This window comes from Peromyscus leucopus, chromosome 16_21, assembly GCF_004664715.2.
Source record: "Peromyscus leucopus breed LL Stock chromosome 16_21, UCI_PerLeu_2.1, whole genome shotgun sequence".
NCBI lineage: Eukaryota > Metazoa > Chordata > Mammalia > Rodentia > Cricetidae > Peromyscus > Peromyscus leucopus.
In genome coordinates this window covers 34,765,472-34,785,027 of record NC_051084.1, presented here as the reverse complement: position 1 = coordinate 34,785,027, position 19,556 = coordinate 34,765,472, and the positions used below count along the sequence as shown (strand labels likewise).

Genomic DNA, 19,556 nt, shown 5'->3' with positions numbered 1-19,556 from the left:
CTCTAGATTTCTTTATCTTGTTAATCCTCAATTTAAAAATAGGGATGATAATAATAATAATAATAATAATACCAAGTCCAGCGGATTGCTCTGAAGGCTGAGTCAATGTACAAATACAAGACAAGTGGGTGTGTTCTGTTAATACTGGCTATTATTACTGTTTGTAAAAAAATTATTTCTCAAATTTGGCTAGGCATAGTGGGTATGCCTTTAATCCCAGCTCTTGGGAGGCAGAGGCAAAAGGATTTCTGAGTTTAAGGCCAGCTTAGTCTATATAACAAGTTCCAGGCCAGCCAGTCAGAGCTACATAGAGACACTATCTCAAAAAACAAAAAAAAAGGTAATTTTTAAAAAATTATATTGATATTTATCTACCAATATACAAATGCTTCAAACCACAGAAATCTACAATACATTCCATTAGGCACCGCCATCACCACATATCCCCTCTAGCTTGAGAAATCAGCTAACAATACAGCATCTGCTCACATGCGGAGGGGCAGGAACTCTGAGATTTGATAACAGAAGTCCCCGTTCTGTTAAGAACGGACATAGCACACAACAATTGCCAAAACAAAACTCTTAAAGACTCTTACAAGCATAAGTCATTAATCGCTGACACCCAAAAGATGCTGCCTGTACCCTGGTGGACAAGGGTACCCGAGAGCTGGGAGAGATGCTCTGGGGAGGGATTTGGAGTCAAAATAGAGTCCTGTGATGTGTAACACCCCGAGGTGAGATATAAAGCCTGACTATCACCAACACAAAGTGGAAGTCTTTTGGGAGTCCTTGGTGGACAGAACAGCTAAGTGAGTAAGTACTGAAGCCGGTAGTCCCAATGCAGTGATAATGGCGCAGGGATCACATTAAAGAGAACACAGTAACTTGGGAATCTCATTTATTGGAAAATGGTCTGTCCCCCGGCACAGTGATCTTAACACCGAGCTTAGGAGCAGACTTCACAGAAAGGAGGGGTCATGAGGATAAGAAATGAAGACAGACAGAAAGGAGAAGAAAGGGGGGGGGATGACAGGAGGGAGGGTGTGGACTGGAGCTCTCTCCTCCCCAGTCAGCTGGAGGCCGGAGTGCCTGCTGCTGCCACAGGCCCAGGCTCCTGATGCTGCAGTCTCGGTCCTCTGCTGCTCTTCTCCTGAGAAGGAAACAGGAAAGAGCTATCATAACTACCATAACTCCACCGGGGCTGTGGGAGGGCAACGGGAGATGTGGCAGGGCAGGACTCTAACAGTTTTGCTGCTTGTTTGTTTTAAATGTATTTATTTCTATTTTATGTGTATGGGTGCTTTGCCTGCATATATGTCTGGGCACCATTTAAGTGCTTGGTTTCTGTAGAGGCACAAAGAGGCCACTGAATCCCCTAGAACTGGAGTTACGGACAACTGTGAGGTTCCATGTGGGTGCTGGGAATTGAACCCATGTGCTCTAGAAGAACAGCTCTTAACCACTGGCCTGGGACTCTAGGCCCTTGGGGTTTGCTGCTGTTGCTGTTTGTTTTGAGGGGGAAGGGCTTGGTCTCCTATATCCTGGGCTGGCCTTGAACTCTCTATGTAGCCAAGGATGACCTTGAACTTGTGATCCTCCTCCTCCCAAGTGATGGGACTACAGGCATGGGCCACTCTATACTGTTACACATGTGCTCGTATCTAACCCACAGTTTTGTGAAAGCCGGTCAAGCACTCTACCAACTGAGGTATAGCTCCAGCCCCCCAAAACGTATTTTTAGGGACTAATTTTAGGATGGAAATGAACAGATCAAGCAACACAAATCTAATTGTAACTGCTAAAGATAAATCTCTGGCTAGTGAGGGAAATGAACACAGGGTGTGGAAGGGACATCTGTGAACCCAGGTCTGGACCAGCTCTATTCACAGTAGTCAAGATGTGGAAGCAACCCAAGGGTCAGTTGTGGATGGATGTGTAAACAAAATAAGGTATACATACAATGGAATATTCTTCATCCTTAAAAAGGAAGGCAGGACTGTCAGATGATGTGACATGGTGAATTTTGGGGGCATTATGTTAGGACAAACACTGTGTGCTTCTTACTTCCATGAGGTACTCAGCTGCCACAATCATGGACGAAAAATTAAATGGTCGCCAGGGGTTGGGGGAATGAAGAGTGAGGAAACTACCCGAAGGTACAGTCTCAAGTTTTAGAAAATGAAGTGTTGGGTGGTGGTAACAGTGGCAATGTTACACACGTATTTAACAAACAAACCTTAAACTTAAAATGGCTAAAATGATACATTTTACATTATTTCTATTTCTTCCTAGCACACAAACTAGAACAAGCCAAAGGTTGATTGACTCAAGCTCTCCTCGCACCCACAAGCATCTTGGCAGATTCGGTGGGACTGTGGACGACCATCAAAGGCAACATGGAGCTGGGAATTGGGAGGGGACCACTCAGGACAGTCAGCCTCTGCATGAATCTTGCTTCCTATTGCTAAGACAAAGACCATGACCAAAACCAGCTTGGGTAGGAAAGGCGTGGCTTACTGGCCTGTTCCTCATGGCTTGCTCCCCATGCTTTCTTATACACCTTAGGACTACCTGCCCAGGGGTGGTACCACCTGCAGTGGGCTGGGCCCTCCCCCATCAATCATTGATCATGAAAATGCCCCACAGACATGCCTGTTTACAGGCCAGTCTCATAGATGCATGTCAGCCATTCAAGTTCCCTCTTCCCAGATAACTACAGCTTGTATCAAGCTGACAAAAAACTAGCCAGCACATCCTCTGAATTCCCACCCCACTCCCCAGTGACTGGAATAACGCCCTTCTTCACCACCTTGGGAAGACATTTCATTTCTAGTGCTTTTCATACCCACTTCAGGAGAAGTCAACCTGTCCGCAGGAGGCGTAGTTTCCAAAGCTGTCCACTGTGAACCTCTGGGAGATGTGAATGGAATTGAGCTTCAGGGAACCAAAGTAAAAGTTCTCAAACTTCTGCAAAGGAAGAATCCAAAGAGGGCTGGAGAAGCAAGGCTCACTGTCCCATCTGCCTTTGAACACCACACTGCAAGTCCACCCTCTCCCCCCATGTTTCTCGTCTCAGTGTTTATTCTGAATAATGATCCTAGAGAGGAGGGGTGGGGGCGGAGTGAGAAGGAACAGCCGGTTCTTCCTTCTCATTAATCCTCAAGTCTCCCCTGAGAAAATGCACTAGAAAGGAGAGCTGCAAAGTCAAAGCCGAGAGGGATCTACTGAGCAGACATGACCGAGAACTTGTAATAAACGTCCTGGGGCTGCAATCAGACTCTCAGGGCTTGACAAAATGCTTTTGACTCAGTTACTGACCAAGTCCCATTAGTATTGGGTTTTCTTAGGGCAACACAGAAGTCCATAGGGCACATTCCTCGGCCTTGTCAGCAGCTCTTACTAGGAGCAGAAGACAAAGCTCAGTGCCACACTCATGATGTGGACACTCACTACTCAAGCATGCAGCACCATCAGAGGGACACTGGATGCTTATGAAGGCCCTTTAATTAGATGGAGATCTAGGCCAGCATCCTCCAGGAAATGTTCCATACTGCACTCTTCCACTCTGAGTGCTTTCAAGAGCATCAGTGGGAGGGAAGGACCTGACCTTGTGAAGATGCATTCAGAAGGCAGAACCTGAAATGCCATTGGAATTCATGCCAGGGAACTGAGGAAGGGCTGCCAAAGAGCAGTCTGTGCCCATACCACCCTGAACACACCCAGTCTAATCTCAGAAGCTAAGCAAGGTCAGGCCTGGGAAGTACTGGGGTGGGAGGAGTGTCTAACCTGCTACGAGCAAGAATTGCTCTGCTTACAGTCAGAAAGAACCCAAGAAATCCTCCCTTTCTTTCTCTGTTTTTGGTCCTGGGGTTTGTATCCAAGGTCTCTGCCTGTGCTCCAGCTGCAAGCAGCCTTTCAATACAAGTACCCAACAATGCTGAACAGAAGCTGAGGGTGGAACGATGCTCCGCTCACAGGCAACTGTCTCCTCACTTCCCTCTAAACCAGCCCCCACACCCATGAACCCAGACACTGGCACCTCCTTCCTGCAATTAGTGGCCTAGAAAATGCCTGAGGTTCATTAAAAGCTAACTTTACAAGGTCCAGTACATATTGATTCTTCAACACAACATCAATTGGACCCCACAGATCTACGTGGAGGCTGTGAGCTGCACGGTCTTGTCTTTCTGAAAGGAGACCAGCTCTCTCCAGGACTGACTACAGTTAACTCTGCTTCCTGGCTCAGGCGGCCTGTACAAACCATATCCACTTTCTTGTAAAGAAGTTCAGGCTGAAATAGTTATCTGCTAATCCCTTTGCTGAACATTAATTTGAAGTGAAAACCACATAAACAAGACTGACAGCTTTACAGCTTTACAAACTGAAGCCCTCTGGGCACGGAGAAGATCGAATAATCAACCGGCAAAGGAGGGGACAAAACAAAGGACGGTGGCCTTTCAGTCCTCCACCCCATCCCTGTGCCCACAATCCCAGGTAAAGGAGGCATCACCGCATGGAGCTGGAACTGACCCGCCTCTGACTGCGCTCTTCCTCCTGCAGAACCCCCAGAGACTACATTCAGGTTGATGAAAGCCAACAGCGAACGTGGTGATAACGAAGTTAGCTAGATGTGGTTTCAATGAAGTCTTTAAGACTCTTAGGAGGAGAAGGAACACACATTCGTACACTCTCTAAGGCCAGTGCAGGCTGTGAAGACAATGGAGCTAACACCACTCACTGCCCCAACCCATACGGGATAAAAGATCACAACGGGCAGAGAGCCAGCAAGACAGACAAGCAAAAACGCCTTCTAAATTGTAAACTGGTGCTGAGAATCAGGAGTTTCTTGTGATGCTTCTCAAATCTCTCTACATCTTGCATTTATGTTCCTAAGTTCCTGCCTTCTCTCTTGCTTTTTGATAACATCCCATCAGATGGATTTTGCACATGTAAGTCTCTAGCTCAGGCTAACCTTCTTTACAGCATTTCCTACCTCCGTGTTCCCGTTCTCTCTGAATGCTGGTAAAGACTTTGGAACAGATGATTTTGCAGCAATCTCTCAGTTAATTTACTCTTTAGTCATTGTTATATTTTTAGTGTGAAGCCTTGCTGTTAGTGCTATCAATTATTTCTAGTGACTCATCAGAATATGAACCTTGTGGAAGGAGAAACTGAATCGCACTATATTCTGTAACAGTATCTAGTAGTCTATATGGGGCCAATGAATATTTGATGGGCAAAATGACAACAAAAACCCATGCTATAGAGCTCTCCCTGTGTCTACAAGTCCACAGAGGGAGAAAAAGATGACGGGTCCGTGTGTAGGCTGTTATTAATTTATAAGTTACCATCAAGAAATCCCTGAAGAGGACTTACCAAAAATTGTATTACCTCTAATTAAGCTGGGAGTGGGAAACATATCTCAATTCTAATTGGCTGTCAAGAAAGAACCTAGTCAGTAACGGAAACTTACAGACTGTCGGCTTTCGCTGTTTCTTATCTACCGGAACTGGATTCTGCTCTTGGCTCAGTTCCTGATGTGGGGTATTCATTCAGCACCGATGATGGACATTCTTATGTACACACACATGGCATGGCTCTGTCTCCCAAGTCTCAGGAGTCAGGAAGCAGATCAGAAGGGAGGAAGGTGGAGGCTGTGGCTGTGATCTTATGCAAAGTCCCTGTGTGTTTTCCTCCAGATCTGAACATGTTTCCATGTGCATGTAGATATGCATTCTCTACTTCAAGGAAAATGTCTACCTGGAGCCGGGATGGAGGGGGACGCCTATAATCTCAGCATTCGGGAGTCTGAGGCTGGAGGATTGAAAACTTGAGGCTAGCCTGTCTCGACAATATAAAAACAAAACAAACAAACAAAAGCCTCTTCAGCAAATGCTAAGTGTATGATTCGAGTACAGGCACTGTTATCTCTGAATCTAACACACACACACACACACACACACACACACACAAACACACACACACATCATGTTTTTAAACAATGCTTCCCAGCTGGTGGCACCATTCTGGAAGGCTGCCACCATTAGGAGCCAGGGACTGGCTAGCAGAAGTATGTGAGGGGGGGGGCTTTAAAGGCTGCAGCCTAGCTGCTAGTTCTGGTCACTCTGCTTTCTGGTCTGTGATGTGAAGAAGCTCCACCTCACATTCCAACAGCCATGAACACCACCATGCTGCACCAACATGGTGACTGTCAGTCTTTGAAACAGCAGCCAGCAAAAACCTTTCTGACCTTAAGATGATCCTGTCAGATATTCTGGCCTCAAAAATGCAGTGGGACACGAGGAAACCCTGGGCAATGAGGTCTGAGTGCAAGCAAAGGCACCTGGTGGAGACCAGAACTGAGCTGGACCTTGGGCCATGTACAAGACAGGGGACTGGGCTCAGAGGCAGAACTGAGCATGGTGAGCAGGGCCAGGCAGTTTAGATGTCGGGAGGGCTCCTGAAAATTACAGTGAGGAAGACTTAGGAGGTTAGACTAGATTACAGAGGCCCCCTGAGGTTCACAAGTTAGACCTCCTGTTACCCAGAGGAAGGCCACTGGAGGTTTCTAAGCAGGCTGGAGAAAGTGCATCTCGGGGAGATTAGCCTAGGTACAGAAGGTCATCTCAGCAGAAACAGCAGCCATGGGAAGGATGGAGCAGATGGGAAGCAGCAGGAGTGAGGGACAGAGAGATGCTCTGGGGAAACCAGAGTAAGCAGGCACAGTAGGGGACCAGAGCATTTCTGAGAGGGAGCGACTCCCCGCGGCTCCCCACACTGCACAGACACAGTCTGCATGGCCATCTGTAACCACAGTTCTCCAGCTATGGCTTCTCGGGCCCTTCTCCAGGCTCCTGATGGCCTGTGATTATGCACTAGGCATGAACTCCATAGCACAAGCATGTTACGATAAAATTGCTTTACAGTCATCCATTTTTTTTTTATTGAACTGTTAGTCTTCACGTATCAGGGATGAACCCTTTGTTATGAATTACAAGTATGCCCTTGTAATTGTTTGTAAAAAGTTGTCATTTTTTCTTTTGACTTTATGATGGTGCTCACTTGTCAACTGAAATGTTTATGAACTCATATTTATCATAACAAGAGATTTTTAAAACAGTGTCCTGACACCATAAACTGCAATAAAGACTGCAAGAGCCAACATTTACTGAGCAGGCACCCAGTCTGGCTGATACATCCTCACAACCCCAAGAAGCAGAAGCTACACTGAGTCCCCATCTTACTGCCCGGTGTGCGGTGGGGGAAAGGCTGTGGTCACTGGCACACAGGAGGTGATGGGGTTCAGGACAGGCCACCCCACAAGCAGCACTAGACCATTAAGGAAAGATGGGGACAGGATGATTTCTCTTGCCTTCTACGGCCCTTTTCCCCTGAAGTGGGCCCTAACACACTCCCTGGGAGAGACTCCCCATAATCAGACACAAAGAACATCCTTTGTGAAGAAGATACGACACACTCTGAGACTGTCCAGGCTCAGAAGACCATGACTGTAGGGAGCAGAGGAAGCCTTGAGTGAGTGAAGCCCTGAGTGAAAATGTTGATATAGACATGGCCATGTCAAGGACCCCACAGCCTCAGCTCAGAAGGAAGGCAAAACCTTCCTGGGGAACTGATTGTGAATGTTGACAGTATGTGCAGACGATGTCCATCATGCTTTCCCCCTAATTCTCACATCCCCAGATATTTACAGCCTGCTTCCCTACAGAGGTCCCCTTAATCCAGCTCTATACCATACACCTTGCCTCCCTGTTTATCTGTATGCAAGAACACCACTGCCCGTTCGACTCTATCTAATAAACGTGCTGAGCTTCCCAGGTGCTGAGGCTCTTCCGTCCGAGAGCGCAGTCCACCCGGCCCCAGCTTTCTGTATGTCTGTCTTCTGCTTCTGTTTTTGAGACAGGGTCTCACTGTGTAGCCCGAGCGGTCCTGAACTCTCTATGTAGCCCAGGCTGGCCTTGGACTCACAGAGATCCACCCGCCTCTGCCTCCCCAGTGCTGAGATTAAAGACGTGCACCACTATCAGTCTTTGCTCCATTCCCTCACTGCCCTCAGGCTGGCCCAAGCCCCATGGATCCCTGTAATGATGCAATCACTTCCTATCACCAGGGAGAAGTGACGGAAAGTCCTCATTATGGCCAGACAAACTTTCTCCTGCGTCTGAGGACAGCTAGGGGACTGGTTGCCTGTGGGGCTTTATCCGCACTGGACTGCACAGTTCTTGCCCTCTCTTTTCTCCCCTCCTCTCCTTCTCCTGGCCCTGAGGAATGCTGTGCCTATTACTGATGGTATTCAGCCCTCTGGGTATGCAAGCTCTTCTTTGAGTTTCATATTTTCTGCGACTCCCTTGATGGGTACATGTAAGTCCTGTGTGCTGTCTCCCTAGTAACCCGGCTACTGTTAAGTTTAAAGATTAAACTCTTGAGAGAGGGAGGGGAAATTTCTCTTTGCCCTCCAGTAAGTCCTTCCAGTTCTTTGCTAGCCCATCATATTCTCTTATACTCCAACTCATTTCCCCATGACCTTCTACTCTTTATCAGGCTTAAGAATGAACACAGGTAAGAATACACCCTTCTGGAAGCTCTTGTGTTATACACAACTTGAATGAATGTGTGTGCTTTCCCTTATTAATCCGTCTTCTGTTGGAGGGGTCTGGGCCCTGAACTAGCACCCCTGCCTAGTCTTGGACTGCTCGTCTGACCCAGCTGAATGTCCTGCCTAATCTTGTTTGTCCCTGAAGACAGAATTCCTCCAGTACAGAAGCTGCCCTTCCGTGGGCTGGCCAACTCGTGGATCTCAAGATGGCTGCCAGAGGGAACATTCCGAAGCACTGGGACAGCTGACAGACTCCACGACAACAGCAAGGAACCACAGAAAAAGAGGTTGTGCCCAAATGCTTGGGGGCTCCTGAGGGATTCCCAGGAAAGATATGGATATTCCTCCCCTTTATTAGCATATCCCACTCCGTCACATCTGGAACCTCCTGGTCCCTAAGGGTATGTGGCGGGGTGGATTTGTAAGCTGGTCCTCCAATTCTCCCTTTCTGGACCAAGAATCTGTCCCCTCACTGCCCAGTGCAGTCCTGTTAGTGGTTCCTCAGTTCCCAGTGGAAAAGGGTTCCGATTTGGTAAGAGGACCTGGTGAGAGAGAAGAAGTCTCTTTTCCTATCACGTGAGGTAGAAAACTGAGACTCCCCTCAGGAAGCCTGACTCTAGACTTGAGCCATTTGACCCTTCAGTGTGGGCAGCTCCCCTGAGAGAGGCCTCCTGAAGGCCTAGCCTAACCACCAAAGGTCAACACATGGCGTGCACGATCATCTCTTTCCCTGAACCTGTGGGTCAGGTGACTGCAGCTCGGCTGAAAACTGTTCATTAAATTGTGACTGAAAATAAGTACAAATCAACTCAATTGCTCTACTGCGTTAGGAACCGACATGAAAAGGGGAGACAGAAGAAAGAAGTTAAAAACTACAAGTTCAAAAGCAGCAGGGAAAAAAACCAACAACCCTCGACTGCTCTTTTGAACTTAAGGTAGTTCATGAAGAGTAAAGCATTCTGTTGTTTAGAAAATAATAGATCTGATGGAAAATTTAAATTAAAAGAATCTAGTCGAAGAATTTTAGTCATGTTGAGTTTTTCTCCTCCTGCTTTATAACAACTCCCCCAGGGATTCTGAAGCCTCAGCCATTCTCTCTGCACAGCACTTCTCTCTCTCTTTCTCTCTCTCTCTCTCTCTCTCTCTCTCTCTCTCTCTCTCACACACACACACACACACACACACACACACACACAGCTCTGAGGTTGTGAAAGCCAGAGTTGTAAATACTTATTGTAAAGGAACATAACAAACAGCTGTGCAAAACTACTGACTGTGGTAAGGAGTGAAGATGGAATTAAAAAAATTGTTTTAGAATTATAGACTTATTATGTACACAGTGTTCTGACTGCATGTATGTCTGCATACCAAAAGAGGGCACCAGATCCCACTACAGATGGTTGTGAGCCACCATGTGGTTGCTGGGAATTGAACTCAGGACCTCTGGAAGAGCAGCCAGTGCTCTTAACCTCTGAGGCACCTCTCCAGTCCTCTGAAATGGAATTTAAGACTGCCAGTGTTTGTGTTCTCCCTGGCCAACAAGAAGACTGAACATGGATAATCTAAGGGGAAGCTCTTATATCTACATGATGTATATTTGAAAACTGTGATGTACACACTGCTATCCTTCATTGTGTACTCAAAGAATCAAGTAAAAACTAAGTTCTTGCAGGGCAATGTGGCACATATCTTTAATACCAGCACTTGAGAGACAGAGACAGGTGAATGTCTGTGAGTCTGAGGCCAGCCTGGTATCCACAGGAAGCTCTAAGCCAGCCAAGGCTACATAGTGGGACCCTATCTAAAAATTACAAAAAAAGAAAAATCCTTTAATGTGTGTTCATGTGGGGGGGTACAGGTGTGTGGGGGTACATGTGCACAAATATGCACACGAATGTGGAGGCCAGAAGACGATCTCAGCTGTTGTTCCTCAGACATCATTTTTTATTTTTACCTTTTGAGACATGGTCTCACTAGGACCTTTGGTTGAAGACTGGGCTAGAATGGCTGGCCAGGATGCCCAGGGATCTGCCTGCCTCTGCCTCCCAGCACTGAACTGTAAGCACGCTCTCCTATGCTCGGCTTTTTCAAATGGGACGAGATCCAGGTCCTCACAAATGCTAGGTAGACACTCTACTACTGCACTGTACTCCCAACTACATCATCCATTTTAAATTTCAACTACAAATGTAACAGAAGTAGCCCAGAAAATTAAATAAACTTTCCTGCCACCAATAAAGAAGAACTGACAACAACTGGGACAAAATGGCTTAAGGTCAAAGCCCAGGGTTTATGCTGGGTGTGGTGGCACCTGCATTAATCCTAGCACTTGGGAGGCAGATACAGGTGGATCTCTGTGAGCCTAAGACCAGCCTGGTCTACATACTGAGGTCCAGGACAGCCAGGGCTACATAGAGAGACCCTGTCTCAAACTCAACACCCCAACAAAAAAAAGTAAAGCTGGGTGGTGGTGCCGCATGCCTTTAATCCCAGCACTTGGGAGGCAGAGGCAGGAGGATCTCTGAATTCAAGGCTTGCTTGAACTATAGAGTGAGTTCCAGGACAGCCAGGGCTACACAAGGAAACCCTGTCTTGCAAACAAACAAACAAAACAAAAAGGGTTCCCTGAAGGAGAATACAAAGTTGAAACTGAATCCTCCTAGCCAGCATTGTGACACACACACACACACACACACACACACACACACACACACACACACACACACACTGTATTTCAGTACTGGGGAGACTGCAGGTTTGAAATGAGTCTGGGCCCTGTCTCAGAAAACAATTCCAAGCATCCTGCTGCCCCACACGTCTGTGGAGTCCACCATTTTTAGTTTGTACATGTCTGTTTCCTCTGGAGAGCACAGAGGGAATTATTGATTTCTGGTAACGCAGTGGTACACACTGAAAGAAAACAAATGGCAGGATTGAAGGGCTGACTGTGGTCATTTTTCCTGGCATTCATCGTGGACCTTCAACTCTTTCCTCCCAGCTCGGCGGCATAATCATCAAACACCAGAAAGACTGGAAATCTTGGAGTGGAGGAAGATGGAGAGGAGCCTCTCCCATCTGCGCCCTCAAGGTACAGAACCAACAGACCTGCGGGGGTCATGTCTCCTTCAGTCCAGACAAAGCAGTGCTCACAGGCCCCAAAGATTCGTCTTTTGAAAACCGAGTTTATTTATGGGAGAGGGAGCTGGCTCAGCTGGTAGCGGCACCTGATGTTTAAGGCCCAACGACCTCAGTTCAATCCCCAGAACCAGAAAAGGTCCTCTGACCCATACACACATACATACACACAATGATGAATAAAAGGGTTTCATTTCTTTATTATTAGTGTTGTGTGGGTGTGTGGAGGTGGGGGACATAAGTTATGGGAGCCAGTTCTCTCCTATTGTGGGTTTCAGGGACTGAACTCGGGACACCAGGCTTTCGTGGCAAGTGCTTTTATTTGCCCCCAAATCTGTCTTCTAGAAAATGTACTTCTCATGCTGGATGGACTTAGGTAACTTGATTTCAGTAAGAGAAAATCCAGTTTTAAAGTTCATAATGGAAATTTAAAGTATGTGATGGGATTGAGGTAACTCAGTGGTTGAACAGCTTACCTAGACTATGTGAGGCCCTCAGCTCAATCCCTAGCATCAAGGAAGGGAGGGAAGGAGAGAGAGAGGCAGGCAGGCAGGCAGGCAGGCAACACACACCATGTAAGTCCCACACGATGTGAGTCGTTCTTTGTACCCATAAGTTAAGCTAACCTGTAGGCTGTATTTGGTACAAATACAGAGGAACTAGGTGGTGGGGCGGACTGGGCAGTTAAGGTTGTGCTGGACTCTCCTAAGGAAGGGTGCTGTCTCTTGTTTTCACACATGTGATTAGACTTCTGAAGCCCACAGCTAAGGGGCTAAGGAATACCAAACACATGCTACTTAGAAGTTTCCCCACTGTTTGTCTTACATGCTGTTCCACCAACTTCTGCTTCTGCACAATGGCCTGTTTACAGAGAAAAGTAACAGTAATGCTACTACCTGATACTTAAGCACAGGCTTCCCACCTACCTCCCCTCACAGGAAGGCAGGTAACAGGATAACTGAAGACAGTGATAAGCACTTCGTGCTCCTTGGGAAGGCACTCCTAGTACAGAGCTTTGCTGTGGTTAAATAACACCTTTCATCTAAGGATCTAAAAGTATCTTACAAATCCCAGCTCATTAACCCTTCAAAAAATTATTGTGACGAGAACCAGAGCTGACTTAAATATTCTCACTTAAAAGATAAGAAACAGAGACAGGCTGGGACCACTAACACTGAGATAAATTTCAGAGCTCCTAGTACCAGGCCTCACATACTGGCCAGCAGAAGGCTGTGACCACGAGGCAGTACATGCTGAAGTATAATAACAAGTCTGTATCCGAGAATGCCACCTTGGGAGAAAATTCCACCTTTCAGCTATGTGCATACCCTCACAGGCAAGTGTTCACTTATTTCAGGGCTGTTATGGCTTGACTAGGAAATGCCCCACAATACTTAGTCCTGAGTTGGTGGCGCCATTTTGGGAGGTCCTGGAAACATCAAGAATGTGGGGCCTAACAGGAAGATGTAGGTTACTGGAAGTGTGCCTCAGAAGATTATTCGTGGTCCCTGGCCTCTTGCTTCTCTCTGCTTCCTGTCCACCATATGACGGACAATCTCAGCGACAACTCCTCGGCTGCCATAATGCTCTGCCTCACCATGGCCCAGAGTCAACAAAGCCAAGTCCTGCATGCTGAACTTCTGAACTGTGAACCAATCATCATCATCATCATCATAATCATAAATTCCTCCCATAAGTTGTTCCCGTCAGGTACTGGATTACAGTGGTCATTAAAAAACAAAAACCACTTCTGGGATTCACACTGTGGTTTGGAAGCCTTTGGGACCGTTTGGGGGCCAAGGGGATTTGGAAGTGTGCGAAGAAGCAGGTACAAAAAGCTTAGGATGCTAGAAGCCGGTAACATGGCTGATTCTGCTAAGAGGTCAGAAGACCAGACCAACAAAAAAGAAAGAAGTCAAGGCCAGACTCAGAGGCTTCAGACAGGAAGACCTGCAATAAGAACTGGACTGGAAGATGTTTGTGCTACATTCTGGCAAAGAACAACAGCCTATGCTTTTTCTATGTCCTACAATTTTGTCAGAGGCTAAGTTTAAAAGTAACAGGCTAACAAACCTAGCAGACACTTCAAGACAGTCTGCGTCAGGCATGGTTGCTGGGTGCTTTTTGAAGGGTTTAAACTTTCCCATTTTCACAAATAAACTTAGGTTTCAGGTCTCTGAGAGGGGCAAACAGGTATCTCTCCCAACAAAGGGCCATTTATCAACAAATTACATTCAGGGACGAGAGAGAGAGCATGAACAAGGCCTGAGTCATCCCCACAATGTCTCAAGGACAAATCCTGAACTCCCTTGAAACTTACCCAAGGATGTCCACAGATAAAAGCTCAGCCAATTAAACATGCACTAATGTAACTGCTGCTTGCTTAACCAATCATATTTGAAATGACCTAACTGTTCCTGAAATTACACATTAAAAGGAGCCTGCACACTCCTTTCAGGGTCGTCCCCATTTTGTACAGGTGAATGACCCCCCCACATATGCTGGTACATAAACGCTCTTTGCTTTTGCATGCTATTAGAATCTGGGGTCTTCCTTCAGCGTTTCCTCGGACCCTACACTTCTGACCAAGTTTATAGTCAGAATCAGGAGCAAGAAGAAGGGTTGAAAGACTAAAACACTTGTAGTTTGGCCATGAAAGTCAGTATAAAGTTTGAGGTAAGGAGTTAGGCATGATGGCTCATGCTTGTAATCCAAGTACTTCAGAGGCTGAGGCAGATTTCTATGAGTTTGAGGCAGCCTAGGTGTCTAAGTTAGGGTTTCTATTGCTCTGAAGAGACACCTTGGCAAGGGCAACTCTTTTAAAGGAAAACATTTAATTGTGGTGGCTCATAGTTCAGAGGTTTAGTCTGTTATCATCATGCAGGCAGACACGGTGCTAGAGTAGGAGCTGAGAGTTCTTACATCTTGACTCACAGGCAACAGGAAGTGGTCTAAAACACTGGGTGTGGTTTGAGCACATATGAGACCTCAAAGCCTGCCTCCACAGTGACACACTTCCTCCAACAAAGCCACACCTCCTAGTAGTGACATCTCCTTTGGGGGCCATTTTCTTCAAGCTACCACATTCCACTCCTGGTCCCCAAGGGCTTGTAGCCATATCATAATGAAAAAATTTATTCAGTCCAACTTCAAAAGTCCCCATGGTCTATAATAGTCTCAAACTTATTTGAAAGTCTAAAGTTCAAAGTCTCTTCTGAGACTCATGCAATCTCTTAACTGTAATCCCCTGTAAAATTAAAAAACAGATCACATACTTCCAACATATAATGAATGGCACAGGATATACATTACCATTCCAAAACATAGGGAAGAGAGCATAGTGAGGAAATACTAGACCAAAGCAAGACTGAAGACCAGCTGGGCAAAGTCCGAACTCTGCATCTCCATTTCTGATGTCAAAACACTCTTCAGATCTCCAAATCTTGTCAGCTTTGTTGACTGTAACACACTTCTTTCTCCTGAACTGGTTCCACTCCATTAGCAGCTTTCCTCAGCAGGTATCCCATAGCTCTGGCATCTCCAACAACTTGGGGTCTCCAAGGCAATCCAGGCTTCAACTTCACAGCTTTGGGAAATGGCCTCTCTAGGCCTCCATTTAGGGACACTCCTGACAGATGCCTGGCCTCAGTAGCTTTCCTTAGTTGCGGAGGCAAACTTCATAGCCCCTCTTTTCTGTCCTTAAAGTCAGAACCACATGGCTGAAGCTGTTCTGCTTCTTGCTGGGACTAGAACATGGCTTCCTTGTTTAATTACACCTTCATGAGCTTTCTGTTCTCTATGATTATCTTCACTACCTAAGCTTGGCTGCCTGAAACTGGATCTGTAGACCAGGCTGGCCTCAAACTCAAGAGATCTGCCAGCCTCTGCCTCTGGAATGCTGGGATTAAAGGTGTGCACCACCACAACCAGCTCTAAACTTTTCTTTAATTCCTTTTCACAAATTGGAACTGTAGCCCTGAGGTCACCCACCACTCCCTTTATTCTATTTCCTAATCTGTTTATCTCCTTGAATGCAGGACTCAGCTCCATTCCACTTCCTGGGGCTCCTTTTCTCCTCAGCTTGCTCCTTTTCATTATAAATCTTTATGAGCATGAATACTAGTAACCACAGACAGAGTCTACACTAGGTTGTTTTGAGATTTCCTCTGCCAATTAAATTAACCCTAATCTCTTCACTTTAGCCTCAGGAAGACTCTTCAGACAAGGGCAAAAAACAGCCACTTTCTTCACCAAAATATCACAAGAATGATCTCTAGGCAACACACTAAAATTCTTCTCCTCTGAAAACTCTTGAGTCAGCACCACACAGTTAAAATCATTCTCAGAACCACCGTCTTTCATGCTCCTACTAGCATGGCCCATTAAGCAGTGCTTAAAGAATTCCACTGCTTTCCTAACCCAAAGTACCAAAGTCCAAATTCCTCCAAACAAAAACATGGCCAGACCTATCACAGCAATATCCCAGTCCCTAGTACCAACTTCTGTCTTAGGGTTTCTATTGCTGTGAAGAGACACCATGATGACAGAAACTCTTATAAAGGAAAACATGTAATTATTTATTTATTTATGTATTTTATTTAGGTATGAGTGCTCTGTTTGCATGTATGCCTGCATGCCAGAAGAGGGCATCAGACCCCATTATAGATGGCCGTGAGTCACCATGTGGTTGTTGGGAATTGAACTCAGGACCTCTGGAAGAGCAGCCAGTGCTCTTAACTGCTGCCATCTCTCCAGCTCCAAGGAAAACATTTAATTGAGGTGGAGGCTTACAGTTTCAGAGGTTCAGTTCATTGTCATCATGGTGGGACATGGTGGCATGTAGGCAGACATGGTACTGGAGAGGTAGCTGAGAATTCTACATCCTGTAGGCAACAAAAAGTGAACTGAGACACTTGGTGTGCCTTGAGCCAACCTCCACTGACACACTTCCTCCAATAAGACCACACCTACTTCAAGGCCATACCTCCTAATAGTACCACTCCTTTTAGGGGCCATTTTCTTTCAAACCACCATACTAGAATTCATAGTGAGACCCTTGCCCAACTCATCTTCCTCCCTCCCACAAAACACTGCAGTTAGGAAAACATTGTTCCTGGAGAATAATGTCATCAGAATGAAGACTTAAAGGTATCTTAGAACTGGTCTGTCTCTACCCACCATGGCCTCAAGGGTGTGTGTGTGTGTGTGTGTGTGTGTGTGTGTGTGTGTGTGTGTGTGTGTGTGTGTATCCATTTAAAACACCCTCCTTTGAGGATACAGGGTGGCCGAAGCATCCCTACAGCACAGGGCCACTTATGAAGTTGTTTACCCAGGAATCAGCTGACCATGCTTAGTTACCCTCACTCAGAGGCCAGGGGCTATGATCCAAAGGGTCCACCTACTGCTCAAAAGGGTAGCAGACTTGGGAGCCCAACTCATGATGCTGGTCTTACAGGCACACAGAATCCAACGAGTGTAGAGTCATGGAGGCTTCTGCCCAGATTTCAAAGGTCTGAGAGGCTGAGTGATGTGCGGCAGGGAGCCCTTCTAAGGGCAATGGATGAAGATGTGAAGGTATAGCGTAGGCTGCAATGGTAATTCTGGGATATTGGAGATGCTGGGACTGTGGAATGTCTGCTAAAGAAAGCTACCCATGGGGCCAAGAGAAAAGTCATGTTGTTTGCAAATGGCAAGACCATCATAAGAACAGGGCTACGTAAGTCTGCTGGAGCTTGAGTCACACCACATGCTCCAGATGTCAGCCATGGAACTATGGGATTCAGTGTTTGCTGCTGTATTTTCTCTTCCTTTGGCTGCCCTCCTTGCTGTTCCATTCCTCCCCCGTGGAATGGGAAGTTTGGGTTTGGGTCTCTGAACCTGAACGTGTGGAGATGTTGGAACTGTTACTACACTGTGGACTCTTAGATGCTTGGGTCCCAGCTAGTGACACTCTGTGGGAGGGTCTGGAAACTTTAGGAGGTGGGGACTAAATAGAGGAAGCAGGTCACTAGGGCTGTGCCTTTGAAGGTTAACACACTCCCTTCCTCCCTCTTTCTTTCTGTCTTGAGGTTAAGAACCTCCTCCACCATGTGCTCCCCTGATCATGGTGTTCTGCCCACGCACACAAATTCTTCCTTCTCGTAAGCTGTTTGAGGCCAGCACTCTTGAAACAAGAGGAAAGATGGCACACAGGCTAAGTGTGAGGATCAAATGATGTAAAAACTACAGTCACGACCCCTGGGATCCTAATTAAAAATAACTTTCAAAAGTGGTGCATTTCTGAAGTGTTCTTCAAGAAAAAGGCCTACAGATACAGGATCAGAACATCAGGCAGTGAGAATGGGGACCTAAGCATGGTTTAATCCTCAGCACTGGAGAAGCCCAGCACAGTGATGCTTCATCCTGAAAACCCATCACCTGAGATGTGCAGGCAGGCAGAGCAGAAGTTAAAATCATCTTCAACAACACAGAACATCTGAGTGGAGCCTGGGACAAGATTTTGGCTCAGAAAAAGGATGTTAGGTAATCAACAGAAACGTGTTAACCCCAGGGCAGGTGGGACAGCTCAGTGGACAGGGAGCTTGTGACACCAAACCCGAGGGCCAGAGTTCATCCCTGGGACCCACACGGCAGAAAGAGAGAACAGCCTCAAGATGAGTTGTCCTCTGACCTGTGCGCGCGCGCACGCACGCACGCACACACACACACACACACACACACACACACACACACACACACACACACGAGTGCACCACAGCTCTGCCCCCAACAAATATAATGAAAATTTATAAAGAACTACATTACCAGCCTAAAAATATAATCAATTTTGAAAATATTTAACTAATCTATTTCACAATTAGGATCAGAAACACTTTTTTTTTTCTATTTGTTAAAATTCCTCAAACCTAAAAAGTGGTTCGGGGTTCCTGGCAAAGGGGCAGCCCTCAAGTCTTCCTCTCTCACCCTGTCTTCTGACTGCACACAAACCAGATCCTTCTGTGAGAGCAAGTGCGGGAAACGAAAAGGCAAGGAGGTGGGAGGCAAGCACACCCGAGAGCAAAAGCCATCTCCTTAAAACTATCCACACAGGCGGGTGCCTGTGCACCCCAGGACAGGCCATATTCCTACACAGACACACCCCTTCACCAAGACAGAGACATGGAAACTTCTTCAGGGAGGCGCTCAGTGACACAGAGGACCCGGAGTGTCGGAGCTGAGATCCCCAGCATGGACAAATTCCTCTGAAAAGGACCTCGAAGGCTCTTAGGTAAACCAGGTATTGACGTTTCCCCACCAATGACTGCGGAGTAACTAGTCTCTGTCACCATTTTCCCACCTTTAAACAGGCTGGCCTTTTATAAAGACACCCTGGGTTTACAATAGGAAAAAAAGGTGAGTCACAGTTCTGCGTGCTGAGTCATTCCCTTCCCACTGCTGTGTCACAGATCAACTTCAAGGGCTGGAAGGCTTATTGGGCTCCTGGTTTCAGAGGTCTCATGGCCTCAATGCTCTGAGTCTGTGGCAGCACACCACACCACAGGTGACTGTGTGGCAGAGAAAATCTTATTTCATGGCATCCAGGAAGTAAAGGAGAGGCAAGAAGGGACCAGGATCCCCAAGTCCCCTCTAAGGGTGCATCTCCAATGAACCACTTCCTCTAAGTAGCCCCACCTCCTGAAGGCTCTATTTCCTCCCAACAGCACCACAGCTGGAAGACCAAGGCATTAACATATAGGAATCTGGGGGACATTCCAGACCCAAACGACTGCACATTCTGATTCCAGTCTCCACTAGATCATTCCAGAAA

General features: G+C 46.6%; 1 protein-coding gene across 8 annotated transcripts in view; it reads right to left on the bottom strand.

Moving 5' to 3' along the window:
* Positions 1–881: 881 nt before the first annotated feature.
* Ascc1 (activating signal cointegrator 1 complex subunit 1) overlaps positions 882–19,556 on the bottom strand; it is a 96,328-nt gene continuing 77,653 nt past the window's right edge. For 7 of the 8 annotated variants that reach the window (XM_028886135.2, XM_028886137.2, XM_028886139.2 and 4 more), the window contains 2 exons: positions 2,846–2,967; positions 882–1,150 (listed from right to left, as the gene is read on the bottom strand). In XM_028886135.2, coding sequence (XP_028741968.1) covers positions 2,851–2,967 — 117 coding nt within the window. In that variant the 3' untranslated portion in view covers positions 882–1,150; positions 2,846–2,850. The remainder of the gene's footprint in view (positions 1,151–2,845; positions 2,968–19,556) is intronic. The other variant, XM_028886136.2, reaches the window with a different exon arrangement.